This window comes from Zalophus californianus, chromosome 9, assembly GCF_009762305.2.
Source record: "Zalophus californianus isolate mZalCal1 chromosome 9, mZalCal1.pri.v2, whole genome shotgun sequence".
Taxonomy (NCBI): domain Eukaryota; kingdom Metazoa; phylum Chordata; class Mammalia; order Carnivora; family Otariidae; genus Zalophus; species Zalophus californianus.
The window spans coordinates 73,180,604-73,207,945 of NC_045603.1; the positions used below are offsets into that span (position 1 = coordinate 73,180,604).

Genomic DNA, 27,342 nt, shown 5'->3' on the forward strand with positions numbered 1-27,342 from the left:
TATTTTATTTTGCAGTTTCCTAATTACCAGTAAGGTTGAGCATCTTTTTGTGTTTTTTGTTTTTGTTTCTTTGTATTATCTGTTCAGTGAATGATCAATTCATACCCTTTGCACATTTTTAAAAATCTGTTTTATATTTTCATATTGATTTGTGTTTTATAATACATCCTGTATATTAATCCTTTGTAATACATATAGCAGTATTTTTCTTTAGTTGTTACTTATCTTTTAACTTTGTTCATGGTGTCTTTTTGGTTGCAGTTTTAAAATTTTATGTACTTAAGTTTATTAAGCTTTTCCTTCATGGTTTTCTATTTATATCATACATTTTACATTTTCTTCAATATTTATACAGTTTTGGTTTTTATATGTGCGTGTTTAATGCCCTAGGAATTAATTTTTGTGACTGGGGAGAGGGAGAGTTCCCCTCCCATCCCCCCCCCCCAAAATGGGTAGGCATCTCCACATGAATGAGCTGGAATTTGGTCATCTATCTAGGTTTGAGCCTTTGCACTCCCCATCCCTCCAAATCTAAGCTCTTGCTTCTGTAGTGACTTCTTTAAAAAATTAGGGTAGATAATCTGATCAACTCTTTCTTGGCTTTAGTTTTCCACCATATATATGGAAGCTGATATTGAAGAGGGTTGTAGACATCCAGCTCAGTACCACTGAAAGGCAGTTGGAGATGGGAGTTTGGTGATTAAGTAGGCAAGCAAGTCTTAAAGGTCATTGTCTTGGCTTTGCCGCCATAACAAAATACCATGGACTAGGAGGTTTAAACAACAGAAGTTTATTTCTCACAGTTCTAGAGGCTGCAAAGTCCAAGATCAAGGTGCTGGCCAATTTGAGTGAGTGCGTGATGAGAACTGTCTTTCTGTTGTAGTTGGCTGCCTTCTTGCTGTATGCTCATATGACTTCTTTGTGCACAGACAGCAAGCTTGCTAGTGTTTTCTTTTTTTTTTCTTTTCTTTCTTTTCTCTTCTCTTTTAAGTAGGCTCCACGTGTGGAACTCAAGAGTGGGGCTTGAACTCATGACCCTGAGATCAAGACCTGAGTTGAGATCAAGAGTTGGACGCTTAACTGACTGAGCCACCCAGGGGCCCCTGGTGTCTTTTCTTATAAGGACACTAATACCATCACGAGGGGCCCACCCTCATGACATCATCTAAACCTAATTATCTTCCAAAGTCCTCATCTCTAAATGCTATCACACTTGGGGGGGGGGGGCTAGGACTTCAACATATGAATTTGGTGGGGAGTGTGGGGGTTATAAACTTTCAGTCCATAACAGTCATTCTTACAGAGCAGTAGGTCATCTGTTGGTCATAGCTTTCTATCTCAGACAGCCTTCAGGGCTGGGTTGATTTCAAAGGGGCGGAATGAATGGCCTCTTGACACGTCAGAGCAACTTCATGCAGGCTGGAGATGCTGCTATCATCCGTACCCTGAGGTTAGCCCATAAGAAAGTAGAAGCTGTGCTATTTCAGTGTGCCCAGTGTAGTTGTAGTTGGCCCAGTGTAGACAGCATCACCTTAGTGATTACCTTAGTGATTTGGGACTGCCACTTGGCTCCACTTTCTAGCAGGAATGGCATAGAGCATAGTGCCCATTATGGCTGGGATATTAAGGAGCATCACAGCCATGTCATTCAAAGTTACCAACTGGATTCCCTTCTAAGTGTCAATCTCCTCTAGCATCTGATTCATGCTGAATACTGCACTCTGGTGACACAGTAGGGGCCTCATGCACGTGGTCTGGGTACTGCCATCCTGGCCTTGCCTCCACCTCAGGCATGGAGTCCCAGGGAGGTGAGGGGCCCCAGCCTGTAAAGATATTACATTTTAAAATTATTCCACCCACCAGTAAACACAAAACAAACTAATCTGGTATTTAGATTCATTAAGAAATTAAAATAATTAGAAAATACTATTATTGATGTATGATGTTGCCAAATGAAAGCATCACATATGCATTAATGAGGCCTACAGGGAGCTTTAAGGAGCAACAAAAAATAGTAACACAATATGGTTCACATGTTAGCATTCTTTTTTGTGTAAACTCATAAAATTTTATTTATATTTAGCATTTGCCTCTAAATCTAAACTCTCAGGTCAGAATATGATAGGTATTTGGTGTGGTGAAACTTCCCAAATCTTTTTTGTATGTTATGCTGAATTGTTTCCCAAATTTAAACATAGCAGGATCAAAATAAAACCCATGGGCACATCTACATATCCTGCACATGCAGTAAAAGCTAGTGCAACTTAACTGATGAGGCTATGTTCCATGAAGAACAGCTAGTGTTTCCTTAACTGAAGTTCATGTTTATTAACATTTGAAAGTACCATTCATTGATCCTTTTCCAATTTGGATATTTACTGAGCATCTACTTTGTGCCATTGCACATAATAGGCATTGGGCACAAAGCAATGTACATGATACATGATCCATAACTTGCTGGAGGTTACAGTCGAATATGTGGAATTTTCAGCCAAATAAAAAAGAAAGAACAGAATACGTCAAGAAGACATGAATTTTTACTATATGATTTCACTCATATGTTGAATTTAAGAAACAAAACAAATGAACAAATTAAAAAAGAAGACAAACCAAAAAAAAAGACTCCTAACTATAGAGAACAAACTGATGGCTACCAGAGGGGAGGTGGGTGGGAGGATGGGGGAAATAGGGAAATAGGGGATGGGGATTAAGAATTCGCTTATCATGATGAGCACTGAGTAATGTAAAGAATTGTGGAATCACTATTTGTACACCTGAAACTGATATAATGCTCAATTATGCTGGAATTAAAATAAAAAATTTTTGTTTTAATAAAAAATGAAGGCATGGATTTGATAAAGAACAAGGATTATGAATGTGATCTAGGTGAAAGTAAATTTGTGCAGAAGGTTTAAACTGTTATGAGGGTAAAGAAATTCTGAAAAGGACACAGAACTTTCAGGTATGGAGATGGCAAATAGGGTGTCTTAGAAACACAGATATCAAACTATTCTTTGATTTTAACTCAGAAACCATACTATCCTGTGGAATTCTTTTCAGGTTAATAAAGTAATAAAAAACAGATTGTTATGGAAGTATTTTTTTTAGAAAAATGCATGTGTATAGAGCTCATGACACATTAATATTTTGATTTTATACATTTACTAAATAGTTTTTTTAACCAAACATTCAGATAAATATTTCCAAAATCTTAATGATATAAAAAGAATTTATAGATAATTTGGTAGGTGTTCTGGTGCTTAGACACTGATGCTGGGATGAATTTAAGAAAGGCAGACTGGAGTCAGAGATACCGTTTGGGAAGAAAATACAATAGTTTTGACAATTGTTTGATGTTTGAGTTAATAGTTTTCTTTGATGTATGTCTTATATAGTTTATATCATTATATTTTAATATTTAGTGACTAAAATATGTGGGCATTTAAAAAATTTTACTGAAGCTTTCTGTGCTTTCAAAAATCATAACTTATTTTTAGGGGCACCTGGCTGGCTGAGTCAGTAGAGCATACGACTCTTGATCTTGGAGTTGTGAGTTTGAGCCCCAGGTTGGGTATAAAGATTATTTAAAAACTTTTTTAAACCATAAGTTATTATTTTATTTTTTTAAAGATTTTATTTATTTATTTGACAGAGAGAGAGACACAGCGAGAGAGGGAACACAAGCAGGGGGAGTGGGAGAGGGAGAAATGGGGGAGAGGGAAAGGGAGAAGCAGGCTTCCCACGGAGCAGGGAGCCCCACGTGGGACTCGATCCCAGGACCCTAGGATCATGACCTGAGCTGAAGGCAGACGCTTAATGACTGAGTCACCCAGGTGCTCCTATTTTATTTTTTTAGAGAGAGAGAGAGAGAGAGACCAGGGGGTGGGGAGGGGCAGAGGGAAGGGAAGAGAGACTCTTAAGCAGGCTCCACACCCAGCATGGAGCCTAACGTGGGGCTGGATTTCAGGACCCTGAGATCATGACCTGAGCCTAAATCAAGAGTGAGACGCTTAACCACCTGAGTCACCCAGGTGCCCCACAACTTATTTTGAACAGAATACTCCTAATATGTAATTTTCAATGGTTTACAATACATCAGATATTAGTAACACAGTAATTTTTGCCCTGTCAAGAATATACTGAGGAAAGAGAAGCATTGCCTTTCTTCCCTTTCTTTCCTCCTTCTTTTTTTTTTCCTAATGGTTTATAATCCATAGAGTCCATGAGTCCATGGATATTTATTATAAATAATGGAAGAAATAAATAAATGAGGGAATGAGGACAGCTGTTCCTTCTAGTTGAATTCCAATTAATAAAAATAGAAGGAAAGATGAAAATAGAAAATCACTATTAGGCAAATTTCCTAGTAATTATTGTAGATAAGAATCATTGATAGATGCTAAAATTAGTGGATGAAAGTATAAGAAAAAAGATGATCATATTGTCAACACAACTTCCCATATTTATTAATTACAAAGACAAAATAATAATTTTACAGTGAAGAAATTCAGCAGACACCACCTCAACCACATGATCAAAGTTAACAGTCACTGGTGCTGTGGACTGAATTGCATCCTCCACAAATTCATATCTTGAACTCTAAACCAATGTGACTATATTTGGAGATAGAATCTTTACTGAAGTAATTAAGATTAAATGAAGTTCTAAGATAGGGCCTTGATCTGATAGAATTAGTGTCCTTATAAGAAGACACATCAGAGAACTTACTCTCTACACAGCACAAAGGCAGCTGTTTATGAGCCAGAGAGTCCTTACCAGAAACCGAAACTGCCAGACCTTGATCTGGGTCTTCTAGCCTCCAGAACCATTAAAAAAAAAAAAAAAAAAAAAAAAAGTCTGCTGTTTAAGCGACCAGGTCTATGATATTTTGTTAAGTCAACTGATGAATTCAACCTGGTGATAAGACATATTGGCATCATTTGCCTCTTGATAAGATGCACTGCAGAGGCCACAACATTACTTCTCTTGGTATTATTAAAGAAAAATGCATAAAATCCATCAAATCTTAAGAAAATATCACACATACCCAAAATGAGTAATATTCTACAAAAGAAATGGCCAGTACTCCTCAACGGTGTCAAGGTCTTGAAATACAAAGAAATAATCACAGATTGAAGAAGACTAAGAGGACATGACAGCTAAATGCAATGTGCATCCTGGATTGGACCCCCTGAAACAAAACAAGGACTTTATGAAAACTAATGGTAATGTTCTGGTTTGATAATTCTAGTATATTTATATAGGTTGTTATATTAGGGGAACTGAGCACATAGGAGCTCTTTATTCTATTTTTGCTACTTTTTGGAAGTCTAAAATTATTCCAAAATAAAAAAAAATTAGATATAAATTGTGTGTATATGTGCATTTTCAGAACTTGATCACTTCTCACTACCTTTATTGCTGAGCCTGGCCCAAGTCAGATCATCTCCTGCCTAGATTATGGCAATAGCCACCTAACCATCTCTCTCATTCCATCTCTAGCTTCCCTAAGTTTATTTCCAACCCAGTGGTCAGAGTGATCCCATTAAAACACAGTTAGCTGTCACTACTTAGCTCAATAGAACCCAATGGCATCGTATCCCAACTCCCCGATTTTATGGTTTGGAAGGTCTACCTTGTATGATAATCTGATAATCATCTGGCCTTTTCTTTGTATTACCCACCCCTCCCTTTGACCTCTCTAACATCATCTCTCACTGTTTTCTTCCTCGCTTATTTTACTCCAGCCATATTGCCCACTTTGTTGTTCCTTAAACAGGGTCAAGCATATTTGGATCTGAAGGTTTTTGCATTTGCTCTTCCCTCTGCTAGGGATGCTTTTCCTCCAGTTTCCCCATGGCTCATTCCTTCACTTCTTTCAGGTCTTTCTCAGGGATGCCTATTCATTAAGACTTTTTCTGATTGTTTTCTTTAAAATATGAAACATTCCTACCTTCCAAGCATTGTGTATACTCCTTTTTTTTTCCTATAACATTAATCACCATCAAGCATGTATTATATTTTACTTATATTGTTTATCTTTCTCTCTCCTAAAAAATGTAAGCTCTAGGAGGGCAAAAGTTTTTGCCTATTTTGTTTTCTGCTATATTCCAATGCCTAAAATAGTGTTTGCACAGAGTTGTTGAATAAATGGTTGCATGAATGGGTAGTAAGTGCCATCTAGATTGAATTTAAGCCATGGGGGAAAGTATAAAAAGGCAAGGAAAGTGGACCTGGCACCATTACTTAGGAGTTTCAAGATTTAGAGATGAGGAAGTGAAGGCCTGTAAAGAAATCTAAAATACGGCCATCTGAATTAGTGGCCTAGAAATAGAGAGTATTTCAGAAAAAAAAAACAGCACAGTTAACTCTTAATTGCTATTTGGAATTCAAGGGCAATTTTGCCAGAAGAGAGATTTTCGGTTATCCATAAACATTTATAGACTATCAAATGACATGCATTGTTTGGAGATGCAAAAATATTATAAGATATGGTAACTACTTTTTTTTAAAAAAGATTTTATTTGAGAGAGGGAGAGAGAGGAGAGAGAGAGAGAACAGGAGCTGGGGGCAAGGGCAGAGGGAGAGGGAGAGGGAGAGGGAGAAGCAGACTCCCTGCTGAGCAGGGAGTCTGACATGGGGCTTGAACCCAGGACCCTGAATCATGACCTGAGCTGATGGCAGATGCTTAAGTGACTGAGCCACCCAGGCGTCCCGGTATCTACTTTATAAAAGCTTACAATCTAGTGGGAAAGACATCTTTAAAACAGATAAATTCAAAGTAAATTAATAACCTTAATAATGCCTCTGTATAATGCGAGTGTATCAAAGGGGCCGTGGTCTAACCTAAGTGTGAGGGCATAAAGAAGAGTCTAGGGGCACCTGGCTGGCTCAATCGGTAGAGCATGTGACTCTTGATCTCGGGGTTGTGAGTTCAAGTCCCACATTGGGTGTAGAGATTACTTAAAAATAAAATCTTAAAAAAGAAAAAAAAAGTCTAAGAACACTTTCAAGATTGGGTAGAATTTTTTTCAAATAAACAAGGGGTAGAATGGAGATAAGGTGATGAAAGTAGCTTAAGAAATTCTACCCAAAATTCTTTCACTTGCTGGATTTAGAGATATTTTTGAAAACCACTTTATAAATTCATAATTTCTGATTGGAAGGACCCTCCAAGACGTTTTATTTTTATTTTTTAAATACCTTATTCATTTATTTGTCAGAGAGAGAGAGAGAGGGCACAAGAAGTGGGAGTGGCAGGCAGAGGGAGAGGCAGGCTCCCCGCTGAGCAAGGAGCCTGATGCAGGACTTGATCCCAGGACCCTGGGATCATGACCTGAGCTGAAGGCAGACTCTTAACTGACTGAGCCACCCAGGCGTCCCTTTTTAAAATTTTTTTAAAAATATTTTATTTATTTATTTGTCAGAGAGAGAGAGAAAGAGAGAGAACCTCCAAGGACTTTTAGATCATATTTCCCTGTGTTCTCTCCAGTTGATGCCTGCATTTTTTGATGGTATCATCAAGTGGTTTTTTAGCTATACCTGAATGTTTTCAATGACAGGAAGTTTAATATCTTAATCCCCTATCATTCTTCTCCCATAATGCTAAATCCTGTTAAGAATGTCTTTCATTTATAAGTCCTACTTCTTCATTTTTACCATGATCTATTAAGATGTGTTGTTTAGGGCCTTACCATGTTATAACTAAATTAGTATGATATGTGTGCCCCACTGAGTCTCTCAAGTTCATCTCACAGATCTGAACCAGACTCAATTCTTTTTTTTTTTTTAATATTTATTTATTTTGACAGAGAGAAAGACAGCGAAAGAGGGAACAGGAGCAGGGGGAGTGGGAGAGGAAGAAGCAGGCTTCCCGCGGGGCAGAGCCCGACGTGGGGCTCGATCCCAGGACTCTGAGACCATGACCTGAGCCGAAGGCAGATGCTTCTGGGAGTCTGCTTCTCCCTTTCCTTCTGCCACCTCCCACAAACCCCTGCTCATGCTCTCTCTCTTTCAAATAAATAAAATAAAAACGAAATTCAGTTAAGAGATAGGAAAAAAAGTGGTGTTATTGATGAATAAATAAAAGAGGAGGGGCAGTAAATGGTGAAATGTTCTCAATTAAAAATAACTAATAAAATTATCTTTCAGTGATTCAGTTCTACAATATTCCAAAATAAAAAAACAAAAAGAATGAATGACTATCCCAAAAAGCTTATCAAGTTCAGTCCTGCACAGTTAGAAAAAAAAACACACTCCTCTTAACAAACTTGGCTCAAAACTTTGGCTCAAGACCAGCATGACTTAATAGCTGTAATTTGCATTTGAATGCAATTAACTGGGCCAGTACTTTGGGGTAATCAAGCTGTGTGCAATATGCATAAGCTGCAAACTCAACAAAAGTCCAAAGCACTGGAGAGAAATTTTTAATCTGTGAATTCCCCTTAGATTTGGAATCCAAGTGCAAGCCCTTAAATTAAATTTTAGATTTCAAAACTATAATTTCAAGTGTGAACACTGAAATCTAACTTAAAAAAAAAGATTTTATTTATTTATTTATCAGAAAGAGACAGAAAGATACAGAGCACAAGCAGGGGGAGAGGCAGGCAGAGGAAGAGGGAGAAGCAGGCTCGCGAGACTCGATCCCAGGACCCTGAGACCACGACCCGAGCAGGAGGCAGATGCCCAACTGACTGAGCCACCCAGGTATCCCTGAAATTTAACTTTTATCTACTTGTTTATTTTTAATGAAGAGAAGTTTAGATACTTGCCATTATTTTCCCTCAGAAGAAGAATTTCACTATTTTTATAAAAGCGATTGATGTTATTTTAAGAATTTCAAGCAATATAAAAAGATACAAAAGTGGGGCACCTGGGTGGCTCAGTCAGTTGAGCAGCTGCCTTCGGCTCGGGTCATGGTCCTGGGTCCTGGAATCAAGTCCCACATCGGGATCTCTGCTCAGCGGAGCACCTGCTTCTCCCTCTGCCTCTGCCTGCCTCTCTGCCTGCTTGTGCTTCTATCTCTCTGTCAAATAAATTAATTAAAAAAAAAAAGATACAAAAGGAAATGAAAAAATCCCTCAAACCCTACTTTCCACCCAGAAATGACTCACACCAATATTCAAAATAAACATAAATGAGAAAAATGTGAAGAAAATGGGTATTCAGTTAAAAGTTTGACTTTTCTAGTAATGTTACGAGTCATTAAAAATAAATTTACAAAATGTTAACAAATTGCTTTTATCATAAGGTAAACTACTACTTTAAGTATTTAAGCTCACCTTGTGTCAGTCTGCAGTATATATTCTTCACAAGCAAATACTTTTAATGTAGGCTGAGATTTTCAAAGCCTAAAGAATACAATGTATAGTGCAATTAACAGAGAAGAACAAAGAACCTAGAACAGGGGGTGGAAATAAGTAGATTTTAATTGAGCTCTGCCAACTGGGTAGTATGCCTGTGTACTGGGGCGGGGTGGGTGGGTGGAGGTGGGCAGAAAGAGAGTAGAGGCAGGGGGCCGGGAGCTGGTGGTGGTGATCAATTCTCCTCTCATGAACTGTTTACCTGTCTGTAAAATGAAAGGGGTGGACTAGAATTGTAAAATATTCTCCATCTCCAAAATTATAGGAGCCTAGCTTACCTTTGTGGGTTTACAGAATCTCAGGTGCTCTGGTTTCCTTCCTGATAGTTTGAATGCCACCTTCAAGAGACACTATGGTGTGGAAATAGTCTCTTTGAGAACTATAACTGGTAGGCAGCAGACTATCTACAATGAAAACTTGTTCTGTGTTGAAATCAAAGCATAGCATGCCCTTCTTCTGGGAATCACTTATTTGTCCAACAAATAAGTGCTGGCTGCACTCTTGACTTTTCCACAGAATCTGCCCTTTAATAATTTACAGTCTAGTTGAGGAGTTAAAAAGTGATCATTACAATAATAACAAAGACATTAATGAAATGTGATGAAGATTTGAAAGGAGAAAAAAAATCATACATCTGGTCCAGAGGCAGAGTGAAATCAGGAATGGGTTGAAGAAAGGGTGATTTTTGAGTGAGACCTGAAATAAAGATAAGATTTTGACAGATAGATATTGTTGGGAAGGCCTCTGTTTCCTCATATGTTATATGGAAGTAATAATTGTACCCAACTTCTAGAGATGAGAGAATTACGTGAAATAATGCATGATAGTCACTTCACACATTATACTGGCATGGTAGAAGAGTCCTATAAATGCTTTCCATTGTTATTAATGAGGAAAATGTATAAAACAACACGAATCACTGAAGGAAAATTGATATTTCTGATTGTGGTATTAAGGGTTAGTTTCCTAGAGACTTTTTTTAAAAAAACAGGATTTCTGAGGAGGTGGCTGTCTAGGCATGCTTTTCCAAAGCTGGTTGTTTGCACATAAAGTTGTAATCAGAACTTTTTCTTTTAATCTTTTCTGCTAGCAGCAAAAAGGAAGAGGCAAATAACTTTTAATGACTGATTAGAATGTGGAAACCAGAAAAACACTAGGTAGAGGGCCTCGAGGGGAAAAAACTGGTGAGATAGTTGCCCTGATGCATGTTGTAGCTTCTTTTTGGCTGCCTGTTTAGGGTGTGCTAGAATCGATCTTTCTTCCAAGTATACCTTAGACAGGTGCAGCTGTAGCATCCGTATCTGCTTTTTATTTATTTATTTTTAATTTTATATATATATATTTTTTATTTTTTAATTATGTTATGTTAATCACCATACATCATTAGTTTTTGATGTAGTGTTCCATGATTCATCGTTTGCGTATAACACCCAGTGCTCCATTCTTTAATACCCATCACCAGGCTAACCCATCCCCTCACGCCCCTCCCCTCTAGAACCCTCAGTTTGTTTCTCAGAGTCCATAGTCTCTCATGGTTCGTCTCCCCTCCGATTTCCCCCCCTTCATTTTTCCCTTCCTGCTATCTTCTTCTTCTTTTTTTTTAAACATATAATGTATTATTTGTTTCAGAGGTACAGTGTGTATCTGCTTTTTAAAACACTTTGTATTATGGAGATATTTACCATAAAATTAGCTAGTTTTATGGAGTACTTATTGAGTTAGTGCTGGGATTAACAAATGATAAGCAGAGCCTTTTCAGTTTCCAAAACAACTCTATAAGGTGAAAAATACATTACTTACATATAAGAAGCTGAGACTTAGAAAGGTCCCATATCTTGCCCAAAGTCACTTAGTCATTTGGCTTATCTTTAATGATCTATATTATGTGTCAGCCACTGTTCTAGGAGCTACAAATACATTAATGAAAAAAAAAGAAAAGATCTCTGCTCGTATTCAAATGGAGGGAGGCAGACAATAATCAAAAAATATTAACAAGAAAATATCACTTAGTGAAAAGGGCTATGAAGAAATAAAATAGTGCTGTGATAGTGAATAAGTGGGGGTTCATGGTGCTGGCTTCCTGGGTGAAAGGTTAGTGCAGTCACACAGGGTCCTGGACTTAGAGGGGTCCTGCTCTTAGTTTAATGCTCTACACTCACTGTCTTGAAATGCTTAATAATTTTATCTTTGGATTTGTGTTTTGTGAGGGACGTCTGATAAAACACTGGTACATGTGGGTAAGTAGAGGACATAGGGCAATCTCCATGTCCTCCATTCCCTGTCACACCATTGTCACATAGCTTTTGTGATGCCCTGTGAACATGGACTTCTCTGGTCGACCCACAATGTGTGGGAGTTCCGTGAGATTCAAAGCCAGTGGGAGTACAATGCAAACGTGTTGTGTGTGACTAAGCAGGGATGCTGACACCGGAGAGGCTATGCTTCCCTCAAACCAGAACTTGCTTCAAATGAAAAAAGAAAGCAATGGCATTCTAAGAAAACACTACCAAAGAACTCTATCTTACCCTTTCTTAGTCATCACTTCCCTGTAGCTAACCACTAATGATGATGTAAAAGGAAAGGCAAAGACAGGCAAAGGTTGTTCCTCTTCCTTTCAGTTCTTCCTTACTCATCTGTAAGCCAAAGGTAGAAAGTGTTAGTAGTATGTAGATGAATCAAGAAGTGAAATAAAAAAAAAGTTGAGTTAGTTTTGTGCAATTTTTTTACAGTTAAGAATGAAATTCACATGCATATATGTACTACATAGTAGGAATTGTATCATTTTGATAATTCCAGAAATGAGTTAATTGCTCTTCTATTCATACTTAAAACCGGCATTGCACAATTTAAAGATGAATGATAAAATTAACGCTAATAATTAAAAATTTTAATTTTTCTTTATGGAAAATAACACTAAATAGCAAATTAAAAACACCATGACAAGTTGAGTGAGAGAGTTCAGAATCTGAAAAGCTTACATTCTAGCATCTTTAAAAGGATTTTTATATGGCTTTTCTTTTTCTTTTTTATATTGCTTTCCTAACAAGACACCCTCCTTGCATTTTCATTTTGCACAGGACATGCAAATCATGTAGCTGGCCCCTGCGGGGGTGCTACCTCAGACTGAATGATAAGGAGAGGTCTCTCTGAGGAGAGGAGAGGAATTTAAGTTGATACCTTAAAGCCCACAAGGAGCCTACCATGGTGAAATCTGGGGAAAGAGCATTCCAGGTAGAGGAAACAGCTAGTACAAAGTCCCTAAGGCAGGAAAGAACTTGTATGTGTTGAAGAAATAGAATGAAGGCCAGTATCACCAAAAAGTAGTGGTTAAGACTGTGAGTGGCAAAAGATAAGGTTAGGAGTGCCTGCCTAGCAGGCTCAGTCAGTAAAGCATGAGACTCTTGATCTCAGGGTTTGTAAGTTCAGAGCCCCATGTTGGGCATTGAGATTACCTAAAAAACAAAACAAACAAAAAACAACAACCACTGAATTAAAAAAAAAAAAAAGATAAGGTTAGAATCTGGAGAAGGGAGAGTGTGAAATGTCCTAATATCTAGGAGAATTTACTCTCTCTCTGTTAGGTCATTATTGGAAGGTTTCAGTCAGGGTAATGATATAAATGACTTAGGTTTTAAAAGATCACTTTCTGCAGTGTGGAGGCAAGCATGGACTCAAGGAGCTCATCTTGAGTGGTCTGGTCTATACATGAAGGATTCCTCACCCTTCCGGATAGAATTCATCATGCTCTTGTTACAATTTCTATTATTGCACTAATGGATTTCCAAATCTGTCATCTTGAACTATACTGTAAGCTCCTTGTGGACACTGACAGTCTTAATTCTCTCCATATCACTAGTGTTCAGCATTGCTGGCAGATAGCAGGCATTTATTAAATATTTGTTGAGTGAATAATTGGAGTAGGATTTAAACTACTGTTTTGGTAAAAAGCTCTTCCCTTGGAGTTTTCCTCAACTTAAGACAATTAATTAGGTGAGCTGCAAGAAAACGGGTTATAGCAGCTCTAAAAGAATCTGAAATGCAAAATAGATAATTAATTTACAAATTTTGAAACTTGGCAGAGAATTATTGTCATCAAAGGGAACCTGAATTTTTATACTACTTTCCCCTGAAACCATGTACAAAGCCACAGCTTTTACTGGTGCTAATATTTTGCTCCGAACTTCCAACCTAATGGCTTGGAACCGAAGTGTATATACATTTTGATTGGTCTGCATGCAATGTAACGTGGTGTTGAATTAGTTGTTGATGCTGTGAACTAAGGAGTTTTTCACACAAAGATCTGATTTTTCTCTATCTCTTGAGAAATAACAAACATACAAATAAAAAGCTTGGCAGCAGTGGGTTTGCATTCCAGCGAGCCAAGGCTGAGGATGGCCACTGCCTTTGTAAGAGGCTCCGTGTTCTCTATTTTACCTTTCCTCACTCTGCCTGCTCAGCCTCACTTAAGTTACCTGCCTGGCTGTTGCCTGGTAGCATCTGTGTTTGTGACAACTCTTACTGAGACATATACGTACGGGTGCTATTTTAAACAAGATTTTTTTTTTTTTTAATGGTCTTAAATTATATATATTTCTCTTTCATTTTCTTGATAAATTTGCTTGGCTCTATTTGCCTTCCTTGCAGCTTTTATCAATCCAAGAAGGAAGGAGGCCCATTCCAGAGCCACCCAGATGGGGACTGTCAAGCTGGAGGAAATGGTGCTGATTTGTTAACAGATAAATACTGAGGGGAGGGCAGGCTCTCTAGAGGGCAGCCAGAGGAGAGATTTGTCACTAATTTCGTCTCCAGAAGGATACTCACCATCTCAGCTCTCTTTATCTCCTAGCCACATGTCTGTTAAGACCAAGGGGTGTGGGGTTCAGGGACAAAATACCTTTAAAACTAACATAGTTATTATCACACCAGGCCTTCATTTAAGATCATCGAACACTTCTTGTTCGTCCCAGAGCGTGCCGCCTTCTCCGACCCACGCCGCTGGATCGCTGCTGTTTAGAATGCTCAGGTGTGCAAAATCTAGGATGTCAGTACTTGGGGCTGTGTCTTTTTTTGGAGGGTGCCGTTTAATCTATTATACTGTTTTGTATGAACCCACATGTTTATTTAGAGAAACGTATGGGGCAGTCCACAAAAGATACTCTGTGGCGAAGCTAATAAAGGCTGTTGCCACAGAGCTATCTAGAGGCATGTGGAAGCACAAGAGTCACAAGCAAAAACCACAATGGTTCAATGTTGATAGAACCCCGGGATTGGGAGGTGCCTTTTGAAGGCCAGGCAGGAAAAAAATCAGTTTGTGAGGATTTACTACAGAGCAGGTCTTGGTGGATATTCAGTTCTGGGAACACTTGGCAGTACCAGGGTGCCGTTCATTTACCAGTGTACAAATGACTTAACAGAAACGCATTCAGGAGTCTCGGAGTAAATCGTTTCCATATTCAATGTGGGCTGGTAAACGGGCGATGGACTGCAGAACAGCCCAGCTGCCCAGACAGTGGCCAAACCAGGGATCCGGTTTAGCACGACTGACTGACTCCTGGGGGCGGGGGGCGGTGGGGGGAGGGCGATCAGCGGGGGGCTGGGGAAGGGGGTCAAAGTCCAAGCAGGAGAGAGGACAATAAGCCCAAGGGCGGAAACAAAGCCGAACCAGAGTGGCAGCCGACTGAGTCCTGGCGCTGCGCTCGTGAGCCAAGCTCCGATTTTAGAAAGGACGCAGGCAGCAGGGCAAGCACCCGCCGCTGCGTTCTCACAGAAGAACCTGGAAGGGCGCACGGGCTCGCCGCCCTCGGGCGTGGGCAGCCCGCGGCCGGCATCCCTCCCCCTCGCGCCTCCCTGCCCAGCAGCGCCAGGCAGTGCCCGCGGAGAGCAGGGCGGGGCGCAGGCCGGGGGAGGGCGAGCTGGGGCCGGGCTGTGCGGCCGCCGCTGACGCAGTGCAGGGCCGGCAGCCCTGAGCGCCCAGGCGGGCGTGGAGTTTTTAGCCCGGCCGCCGGCAGGCCGCGTCCCCACCGGAGGGGGCAGGGCGCACTTACCGGCCGTCAGGAAGCCGCGGGCGGCCTGCTGGCTCTGCCACCGCCGCGCTTGCCATTCAAGCGCGCCTCGTCCCCGCCCCAGATCTGGGGGGTGAGCGGGGGAGAAGGGGCGGGCGTCCGCCAGTCGGGAATCACCTCCTCCTCCTGCCTCAGCGCCGCCGCCACCTTTCCATTCAGTCGCCCAACATGGCTGGAGCGCGGCGGAGGTGAGCCGTCCGCCCCCTGCCGCTCCAGTCTGCTGCGCCCGAACGCCGCGCCTCCGGCGGTGCCTCAGCTCTGCAGTGCAGAGGCCCAGGGGCCCTGCTGTCTCCAGCCGCCAGCATGTTGGGTGCCCCGGACGAGAGCTCGGTGCGGGTGGCTGTCAGGTGAGGACAGACTCGGCGGCGGCGGCGGCGGCGGGCTGAGGGCGCGGAGAGGACGCGCTCCGGGCCGGAGCAGCGGCTGCTGTGGTGCGGAGATCTGAGGGGGCGGTCGGACGGGAGGCTGGCGGCTGGGTAAACTGAGGCTGCGGATCCCCGCCGGCTGGCGCGCGCGGCCGGATGCTGCCGGGGAGACCCTGCCGCCCGCAGCCGGGTGGCGTTTGCAGGTAGCGGGCGGCTGTGCGACGCCGGGACTCCGGGGCGCCCAGACTCCTCGGCGGGTGGAAGCCGTCGGCGCCCGCCCCCGCCTGGTCTCGCACGCGAGGAGCAATCGCCTCAGGTGGGGCCGCTTTGGGCGATGGCCTGGCCGGCTTTGCCCGGAGGAGCTGACTCCGTGCTGGGCTGTGGTGTTCTTTTTATTATTGAGAGAGTGTCTGTCATGTGTACATGCGACTCAGGCCTTCTGAGGCAGGAGACAAAGCATCAGACTGACAGCGCTTCCAAACGGAGGCTCCTAGATGCCTGTGCCAATGGAAGTCGCGTGAAGCATCACAGAGACAAACGTTAGCACAAGCGTCTGGGTGTAGGAGACACATCTGGCCTCTTAGGCGTTGGAATGGGAATTCTCCTTAAGAATTATATTCCCTGGTGATAAGTCTGTAGAAGGAAGAAACTCTTCAGCAAGTGGAAGGGTTAAATGGGTGACTGGGTGAAACGTCCTGAGGTTAGGCAGGGTGGATACAATATAAAATTATACATGACTGGGTGTGAATTTTGAAATACCAGATACATCAAAATTGTATTTTGGTCAACGTATTGAATGTAACTTAGACTGTTTTGATACATATCAAGAAGCAAAGCTCTGACAGTTGCTTATGGAAAATTGCAACATCATCACTGAAATATTAATGAAGCATTCATGATAGAATAAGTGCGTTGCTTTCACAGCTCTCTGATGGTCTACTGTGAATCCGCTTCTCTTCATACTTCAAGGATTATGAAAACTGTGTCTTTGGAGAAATGTGAAATTATTGAAAAAAAATCCTCCACTCATGTAGCCTTTCTGGAAAGGAATTTTAAAAATCCTATCATGTCAGCATTATTATTTTAGTGGCGAATCTTGATTAGGCATAGAAATGGCAGTTTTATACACTTTGTATCTTTAATCAATTTAAAAAATAACATGAATTTTATTTTTTGTTAAGTTTATTTATTTAAGTGATGTCTACACCCAACACTGGGCTCCAACTCACGACTCCCCCCCCCCCCCCCCCATGCTCTTCCGACTGAGCCAGCCAGGAGCACCAGAATAACATGAATTTTAAAGTTTTTTTTTTTTTTTTTAACGGATTAGGAAATGATCACCTGCGGAGGTGACAGTTTTATGACTGTTTAGAATCACCTGTTATAAAGCTTTTGAAGTTTTAATTTGGTTAAATTTTTGGTTTTGGGGGGCTACTTATCCAATTGTTGGATTAGTTTGTTTCTCCTAAATACTGCTACTACCTCTCTTTTGACCTTTGGATACTCTTTAAAGACTGTACCATGGCAGAAACCCAGTAAGAGGTAGTTTTGTTAGCAGATCCAGTCAAAGAAGGTGAAGAAGGAGCATAAAATAGTAATGGAAACTGAAAATTAGGCTGAGAGAAATCATTTTTAAAAGATTTAAAGTTTTTATCTGTGAATTTTCTAGAATATCATAGGGCAGTTTATTTGCTATGCTATTAAATCTGATAACTGCTTGCACTGAAGGTGAGCAGTCATGAATGACCCTAAAGTGATGTTGACAGATAAATAATTTCTATTTGATTTATTAATAAAATATATTTATAAATGATTTATATTTGATTATGTTTACACTTTTTAGGTCATAAGTGTGGGTCTGTTTGGGAAAGGTTTATAAAAACATTAACAGAATTTGGTAAGCTGCACTGTAAAGTTCCTTTTTCTTTTTTCTATTAAATACACTGAATAGATCCACTCTAAACTTATTTTACATAGGCTAATAGCTTATGTTTTTATGGCACTTTGGTATTTATAAAGTGCTTGGAGGCATATATTTTCATTTACAATAAATATATATATATATTTTTAAAGATTTTATTTATTTATTTGACAGAGACAACAGCGAGAGAGGGCTCAGGGGGAGTGGGAGAGGGAGAAGCAGGCTTCCCGCTGAGCAGGGAGCCCGATGCGGGGCTCGATCCCAGGACCCTGGGACCATGACCTGAGCCGAAGGCAGACGCTCAACGACCGAGCCACCCAGGCGCCCCTACAATAAATATTTGTTGAACGTATATCCTCATCTCTGATTATTCTGATTCTGAGCAGTCATTGTTGGATATACGTCATGTTCTAGGGTCAGTGCTGTTAAGATGTTTTATATCATGTAAAATCTCATTTATCCCCCATAACAATCTTTGATTTAGGTTCTGTTATTATGACCATTTTACAGATGAGACACTGAAAGATTAAATAATCTGCTTAAAGTTAAACTTGTAGATAGTGATGGAACCAGTGTTCCAGCCCAGACAAATTCTTAGCCATTAAACCTACATAGGTGAAAGGCAAGAACATACTTCACAAAGCTTTATTTAGCTTAAGGTCATTGCTTTTTCCTGGTTCTACACTAGTTCACTTACAAATGTGTGGCTTTGACAAGTTATGTATACCTTGATATCGCTAGAAAAGATAAAACTAAGAGAGGACCTGAACTTAGTTAAGTATTTCCTCAGATTCTTTTTAATCTTTACAGTGTCCTCCAATCCTACCCTAGTTTGTGACAGGCTTCATCAGCAGGATAAGTAAATCAACACACTGAAACAAATCAACAGAGGATTTGACCTGCTTTTCCTCTTCAGTGAATAATGTAATAATAGGCATAGGGGATTGACTCTACTGTGAAATGCAGAAAGTGTCCTAAAGGTTCTTGTGTTTTGTTAGATGCAGAGACTGTTAAGACTGATGAGTCTCTTAAGATTTCTCAAAGTAAGTGCATGGGTCATATACAACTTTGGGGAAAAGAAGTTCAAAAGAAAGTTTCTTATTTAGGAAGAATATTTTTATTCAATTTCTTTTTTTTTTTTTAAGATTTTGTTTATTTGCTAGAGAAAGAGAGAGAGAGAGAGTGACAGTACAAGCAGGGGGAGTGGCAGGCAGAGGGAGAAACAGGCTCCCTGCCAAGCAAGGAGCCCCATGTGGGACTCGATCCCAGGACCCTGGGATCATGACCTGAGCCGAAGGCAGATGCTTAACCTGAGCCACCCAGGCACCCCTTTTATTCAATTTCTGAAAATGCGTTTGGCAGGGTATATTTTAGGTATTTTGCAGGGTATCTTTCCTTGGGTTGGATATGGATTCAGAAAACAGCCCTACTATTCAACCCATGGGCTATGGGGCATTTGAATTATGATTAATGCTACTGAGGAACTAAATTTATCATTTTATTTAATTTTTATTAATTTAATTTTAAACTTAAAAACTGGTCATTGATTTAGTTTTTGGATAACTTTTTTAAAAAAAAGATTTATTCATTTATTAGAGAGAGAAGTGGGGAGGCAGTGGTAGAGGAAGAGAGAGAATCTCCAGCAGACTTCCCAACTGAGGGAGGAGCCCAATGAGGGGCTCGATCCCACGATGCTGAGATCATGACCCTAGCCAAAATCAAGAGTCTGATGCCTAACTGACTGAGCCATCCAGGCACCCCATTTTTGGATAACTTTTGAATATTTTTGAAACAGCTTGGTTATATGGATCTACTTTTCAACTGGAAAGTTTAAATACTGATGGGGTATTTCTGATAAAAATTTAGTGTCATAATTAACATACGCTGTAAGTGTAATATATACATTGGATTTCAAAGATTTAGTAAGAAAAATGAATGCAAATATATCAATAATCTTTGTATTATTACACATTAAAGTGATATTTTGATACATTGAGTTAAATAAAATATTAAAATTAATTTCACCTATTTTTCCTTTTTTAAAATGTGGCTACTAGAAAATTTAAAATCAGGTATAATATTGCTCACATTAAGTTTCTATTGGTTAAGACTGCTCTATAATTTAAATGTAGAATAAAACTACACTATTTATCAGCAGGATAAGTCAATACATAGAAACAAATCATAGCCACCCCATCATAGATAAATCACACCCTTAGATCAAGAAAATGCCAAAATACTAGGTGTCTTTTTTTGAGTGGTTATACACACACACACACACACACACACACACACACACAGAGGCAAGACTGGATTTAAAAGCAACATTCCCCCCTGCCCCCTCAGGGTACATAGGTGTAGAAAGAGAGTGATTTTGGATTCAATATGGTAGCTGAATTCTTAGAAAATGTGGTAAGTTCAATGGATGGCTTAGATAGATGTCATCAACAAAACTGAACAATGAAGTGTAATATATATTCTATTCTTAATATCTAAGTATACTGGATTGAACTCTTCTGTTAACTCAAAATGATAAGATCATTTAAACATTTTGAATTCTAATTTAAGACACTGTGAGATGATGTGCCTTTTTCCCTTCCCTGTCTGTGAATGCTGACTTAGCAAATTTGAAACTTTTTTCCTTTTTAAAAAATTTATTTATTTATTTTTAAAATATTTTATTTACTTGAGAGAGAGAGAGAGAACAAGCTGGGGAGAGGGGCAGAGGATGAGGAACAAGCAGACTCCCTGTCGAGCGGGGCTTGATCCTGGGACCCTGGGATCATGACCTGGGCCAAAGGCAGACGCTTAATTGACTGAGCGACCCAGGGACCCCAAAACTTTTTTCCTTTTCAAGAACGTTAGCTTGCAGAATATGTCAAGAGCTGGACAAAAACGCAGATACAGAGAGGACCATTGTGTTTTTGTGTCATTGTCTGTGATTGTGAGCTAAAATGTCTTTGCTTGGCTTTGACAGAGAGTGGTACATATCCTTGACAATCAATTTGGATTAGTGTGTAATGTAGTCTAATTGGGTTTCAATTTGCTGTTTTTACCTTACTAAGGCAATTTTAAAAAGCGGCATTGCTCAGCAGGCTTATGACTGGTTGGACAGTCAAAAGCTTAGTTTTAGGTCTGTCACTGGCACTGATTTCCAATGTGACCTTTCTGGACATTTCTTTTTCCTCATGCTGATGTGGCAATGTAAGGGTACTATGAGTTGTAAGAACTTTGCATATGCAGTCTATTAAGTATGTGATTTTGCTGTTAAACTATTGGCTCTATATTGACAGGAAGGAAGTATTTTAACATTTCAAGCTTGACTATCCCAACAACGTGTTTACTTTGAGTACTCTTGTTACTGAATAGGAAACATTTAGTCTTTTGTGGTCACTTTTTCCCATTCTGATTATAATACACACGTACAATATATTATTTAATCTACGGTAAAACCCTATGAGGTAGGCTGGATAGATATTATTCTTATTATATCTTAGAGATGAAAAAATGAGCGATAAAGGCACTAGGTGACCTGTTCAAGGTTTCTCAGCTACTAAGTACCAGAATTGGAACTCAACCTAGGCTTATCATACCTATTTCTGTGTATTTTGTTTTTGTTTTTTGTTCATTTGTTTTAGTTGAGGTATAGTTGATTTGTAACATTATATTAGCTTCAGGTGTGCAACATAATGATTTGATATTTGTATACATTGCAAAATGATCAGCATGATAAGTCTAGTTAACATTTCTTATTTCTATTCTTAAACATATTTCCAAATGTTTTCAAAACATTTCATGTGTGGGCACCTGGGTGGCTTAGTTGGTTAAGCAACTGCTTTTGGCTCAGGTCATGATCCTGGAGTCCTGGAATCGAGTCCCGCATCGGGCTCCCTGCTCAGTGAGGAGTCTGCTTCTCCCTCTGACCCTCCCCTCTCTCATGCTCTCTCTATCTCATTCTCTCTCTCAAATAAATAAATAAAATCTTTAAAAAAAAGAAACATTTCATGTGCTAATTTCAATGTAAAAAGGATCTTTCAAGCTGAAATGCTTATATACATGTGAGATGAATTATTTGAAACAATTTAATGTTTAGAAAATATAGAAGTAGGTAAGTGAGGCTTTTAGAAATATTATTTTATGGAAATAGAGGGTTTCCTGGTGTTGGGTCATTTGTTTATTGCTTTTTTCATGCAACAAATATCTATTAAGTGTCTACTATGTGCTGGACACTTTTTTTCCTTAAAGATTTTATTTATTTATTTATTAAAGATTTTATTTATTTGAGAGAGAGGAGTGCACAAGTGGGGGGAGGGCAGAAGGAGTGGGAGACAGAGAAGCAAACTCCTTGCTGAGCGTGAAATGGAACTTGATGTGGGGCTCTATCCTGGGACCCTGAGATCACACCGACTGAGCCACCCAGGTTCCCCTTAAAGATTTTATTAAGTGATCTCTACACCCAAAGTGAGCCTTAAACTTACAACCCTGAGGGAAATCAAGAGTCACATGCTCTACAGACTGAGCCAGCCAGGCGCCTCATGCATGTATGACATACATGGTCCCTACTTTTACATCCCTAGCAATATGAGTCTCTTTAAATGAACAAAATATTTTGGAACTAACACAAACTATAATCAATGGCATGAACTAGAAATGAAAGATAATTGTTGCAGTTTAGTTTTTATTTCTCCTTTATTTTTTTAATAGCGTTTTTTAGTTACTACATTCATTAAGAACAGTGATTTAAAAAACAAAAAGTGTACCCTGACTCCAAAGGTATTTCATATAAAAAGTGAACTTCCAAGCTTATGCATTAGGGGGATATTATTTATATCATGTCCTACTTGATAAAATATACTTGCCCCACTTTTATGTCTTTGTAGTTGGATTAGGAAGTAAGGAAAATGAAAGAAGAGCTAGTAGCTGATGTGAGTTGAAAGTCAGTGAAATTATTTTATTTACAAAATATGAGTTGATGTATTTTCCTCAGATAAGGTTTATTGAATTTATGAAGTGTGGTAGACCTGTTTGTTGTTTGGAACTCCATGAAAGTTCAAGTTTCATGTTTAATTATTACCACCCTTTGAGTTCTTACCGTCTTACCTGCTAATTGGTTAATATTTTGATGCATAATTATGGTGTAGAGAATGATGCACTAGAAATTCCAGTTTTGTGAAGCCATAAAAGCAGAAATTATCTTGGCAGTTAATACCATAATCTGCCCAATCTTCCAATTCTCTCAATTTATCTTCAAAGACATGAATTTGGAATATGCATTATTATGGTTGTTTTCCCCCAAGATATGTTACAACCCACCTGAGTGACTCTGACTTACAAATGGTTGTTTTCTGCCAATGTTAGACATGACCTTCATCTCAGCTTCAGATTAAGAAGGAAAACACAAGAATGAAAATGGATGCCAGATAATAGAAAGTATTTGTATACAGTGAATCATTAGAATAATTTTATTCAAAATAAAACAAATTTGTTATTTTCAATGCTTCTCTCTGGGAAGCGGATTTGTGAATTCTGTCTTTCAGCTTGGTTTCCCAGTGGATTAACTATTTAATCCTCTCAGAGTGTTAAAATAGTTTTACTGTGGCTCAGGCTTTATTTGAAGCAAATGACAACCAAACCAAAGGGACAATTTTCATGACAACCTACAATTATTATGAGATCTTTCTGAGTTTCAGTTTAAGAATTATATATGAGGTTCCTTTGTCCTTCGTTTTTTGAAATTATCAGATATTTATATATTGAAGATGATTTTTAGTACCTCTGTAATTATTGAAAAAACAGATTTTAAAATTGGAAGAACCTGAAGGGACTAGCTGGTTAAGGTCCCTTCTTTACAACAGTTTAGACAATAGAGGCCCAGAGAAATTGAGGAAATTGCTTGAGGTCTCACAGCTAGCAGCTCAAGTTTTGTTTTGATTAGTATTGTGGCTTTTCTAGGTCTTCATGTTTTTCTGACAGACATCCTAGAAATAGAATAAATTTCTGTAGTTTTAATCCCTAAGTACTCCTTATAAAAGTTAACTTGACATTTAGATGAATTCCCCCACTCTTAAGTGCCCATTATTTTTGCTTTATGATGGCCTCAGTCTAGAAACCAGGACAGTGATTCTAAAAAGGACCTCTCAGAGACACAGAGTGAAGGACCACTGGAATAGAATGTAGGTCTGTATTTTAGAGTTCCTGGTATATTCAAATGTGAAGAAATGCCAGAACTGGGTGATAAAAATAATATGGACTGCTTTCAACATTCACAGGTAGCACAGTAATGCTTTAACAACAACCACTAAAGTATCATGTGTGTATAGTTTAATTTGGAAATAATGTTCAATATGGAAATGGGAGGATTTTGTGAATGCTAGGCATATAGCCTTTTCCCCCATCCCTTCCCTTGGTTCTTAAAACTTATTTTTTCTTTTTACTCCAACATACTTAAGGATTATAGTACATTTCAGTAATAATGGCAGACTTGGTATGAGCAAGATGGCTGAAGGGTGGGGTAGGGTAGAGGTAGGGTGGAGTCACGTTATTTATTGGGACCTGGAATTGGTGATAGAAGTAGAAATCTGAGTGGTTTAAAAAGACCCTCTTTGGAGTAATACTTCACTTGATAGGTGGTTCTTAAGCTTTTATATAATATCTTAGCCCTTCCCCTCCTTATTTTAGAAGTAAATAAAGAATACAACACATTTGACCGTAATGGAGGCCAACAAATGTCCTAAATCTTACCTCTACATGAAACCTTTCTAAACTACTCCCGTGCATAGAAATTTCTGCCTTTGGGGGCCATAGATCTTCCTTATATGAGTTTTCTCTCTCTCCCTCTAAAATTGTGATGAGATATATACAGTGTGATTTTTTTACTGTTCAGCTTGAAATGTTCCCAAAACTCAGAGAATTTTAATGCTTTTTAAAAGAAGATTCTGAGGTGCCTGGGTGGCCTAGTTGGTTAAGCATCCCACTCTTGGTTTGGCTCCGGTCATGATTTCAGGGCTGGAGCTGAGTGCAGAGTCTGCTTGAGATTCTTTCCTCCTCCCTCCCTCCTCTTTTGCAGGTACACACACACACACACACACTCTCTCTCTCTCTCTCTCTCTCTCTCTCTCTCTCTCTCTCAAATAAATAATATCTTTAAAAAAGTAAAAGAAGGTGCTAACATATTGATAGCATTATTATAATAGAACATTTGAAGGACATCGTGGTTTTGGTATTGAAACAAGCAGATATCTACCTGTCTAGACTGGAGTGAAGGTCTTTTAGGATTTAGCCCCACGGTCAGTCTACTTGGGTGAATAGTCAGCATCTTCAGTAAGAGCAAGGAACTAAGAAAATTGTTCAGACTTGGTTGTGCCCCATCATGAGCCCAAACAGGGGCTAAATCAAGGATGGCTCTTTGGATCTCTTAGAGTGTAGTAAAATATTAGTTTTTGAAATTGGATTTGACATTATTCTCAACTTTGGAGAGCTGTGTCTGTCACTTAGGCATGATGATATTGTAGTTCTTTGAATATGATGAAGGACTTATTTTTTTCAGAGTAGATATTCATATTCTTTGCACAGTTACAGTCATTTTGGAGTTGTTCTAAATGAGAGCCTTTTTTCTTTTTTAAAGATTTTATTCATTTGAGAGAGAGAGAGAGACAGAGAGCATGAGCAGGGCAGAGGGAGAGGGACATGCAGACTCCTGGTGGAGCAGGGAGCCCGACGCGGGGTTCGATCCCAGGATCCTGGGATCATGACCTGAGCTGAAGGCAGATGCTTAACTGACTGAGCCACGCAGGTGCCCCGAGAGAGCCTTTTTCTATCAGCAAGAAAGAACATGAAACTTTGGAGAGGGTCAATCTGTAGTTAATTATTATGATGTGGTATGTTGATCACATGGTATAATGAGACATAGGCCATCTCTACCCTCATTTGTATTCTTTCTAATCTTATTTATTTTTTAGATCAAAATTCATTCATTTATTATATAAATATAAATATCCACTGTGTACTGGAATCACATAAAGTGGAGGCAATGTGATATAATAGAATGAACATAGGGTGGTTAGAAAATTGTTTTGGTTTGGATTCTTACCACTGATAAACTTGGCTTTCAATAAGTAGTTATCTACCTACCTCAGTGGACTTGAAAAAGGATCAACAGAGCCAGCCATGTGAAAGCATTTGAAAAATGGTTTTTACACAACACAGGCAGTAATATTATTAGACATGAGTTTGATATAATCAACAATGGACATGTTGGTTATATTTCAAACGCTAGCAATTGGATTAGTCATTCTCTAATGTGTAACCCGTAACTTGAGTTAGTAAAGTGCTTTATAGGTGTTTGTGTCTGTTCTTTTGCTTTTTGAGTGTGTCTATTACTTGCACCGCTATGAATGATACAAAAATATATAAATACTTCTAAAAACCTTACCTTACCTAATCTTCTAGTTTTTATTTTGTTTTCAATATGTCCCTTGCATACCATTCTGCTCTATCTTACCAAATTGCTTCTTTTATAGTTTAGTAAAATCTACTATTTTAATTATTTCCTTTCTCTTCCCACACAGACTTTCAGTTGGTATGGTTTTTAGTATTTTGTAAAGTTACTATCTTATACTTTGTGAAATTAACAATAGTAATGAGTTACATTTTCCACTAGTTGTTTAACTAATATAAGAGGATGCTGACTAAATTGGTTAATAAAAATGTGAATATTTGAATTGACTTGTACTAGATTTTTGAAAATGTTATTAATGCTTTCCTTGTGCTTTTGTCAGTCTTGGCAACAATGCAGTAAACCAGGCTATGGATTAAAGAGTGCTATAAAGAGAAAACTGAGGAAAAAGACCAGAAGTACTATTAAGACAGAATTTTAAAAATGTACATTTTCTATAAAAGTTTTTCTAGCACCTAGAGCTGATGGGACAATGTGCTTGCAGTATTCATTGACAGAGCTCTGTCAAGACTTAGCTGAAAGCATTTTAAAGAAGACTGATAATTAGAAGCAGGAAATAGACCTTGAACCTGGCCTAATAATCTCAAAATCAGCTTTTCATTTCATAAGTAACTTTTATTTGACTTATTATTATTATTATTATTATTTTCTTCTTTCTTTTTAAAGTTTATTTATTTTTTTTGGTACTCTCTACACGCAACTTGGGGCTCAAACTCAAAACCGAGAGATCAAGAGTCTGATGTTCCTCTGACTGAGCCAGCCAGGCGCCCAATTTTTTTCTATTATTGAAATAATATAATCACATTAGAAAAAGTATCCAGGAAAAGATGAGAAAAACAATCAATCACAGTTCATCACTAGTTACTATTAGCATTTTGGTATTTTTTTTAGGCTGTTTCATAAATTTTAAAAAATTATTGTAATGTGGATATACTTTTATAGCCTGATGTTTACCGTTTTAGAGTATAACATAAGAATTTTTTCATGTCTTTATATCAAAGAAGGGCATTTTGAGTAACTTGCTATATATTATGCATCATCTACTTTATTTCATTATTCTATTCAATATATATTAAATTACATATATCAAACAGTAATTTAATTGACAGACTTTTATTGTCTAATAAGGATCTTAATTTAATTTTTTCTGAGAGTTTGCTGTGCTTTATGATTCCTG

General features: G+C 38.8%; 1 protein-coding gene and 1 long non-coding RNA gene across 15 annotated transcripts in view; one reads left to right on the forward strand and one right to left on the reverse strand.

The window, feature by feature from the left end:
- Positions 1-15,528, reverse strand: part of LOC113921839 — a 55,838-nt gene extending 40,310 nt beyond the window's left edge. The window contains exons 1-2 of the long non-coding RNA XR_003519830.1: positions 15,407-15,528; positions 11,888-11,995 (exon numbers count right to left, since the gene is read on the reverse strand). This is a non-coding gene — a long non-coding RNA (uncharacterized LOC113921839). The remainder of the gene's footprint in view (positions 1-11,887; positions 11,996-15,406) is intronic.
- Positions 15,424-27,342, forward strand: part of KIF21A (kinesin family member 21A) — a 145,146-nt gene continuing 133,227 nt past the window's right edge. For all 14 annotated transcript variants that reach the window (XM_027593156.2, XM_027593157.2, XM_027593161.2 and 11 more), the window contains exon 1: positions 15,424-15,771. In XM_027593156.2, the coding sequence (XP_027448957.1) occupies positions 15,728-15,771 (44 nt within the window). In that variant the 5' untranslated portion in view covers positions 15,424-15,727. The remainder of the gene's footprint in view (positions 15,772-27,342) is intronic.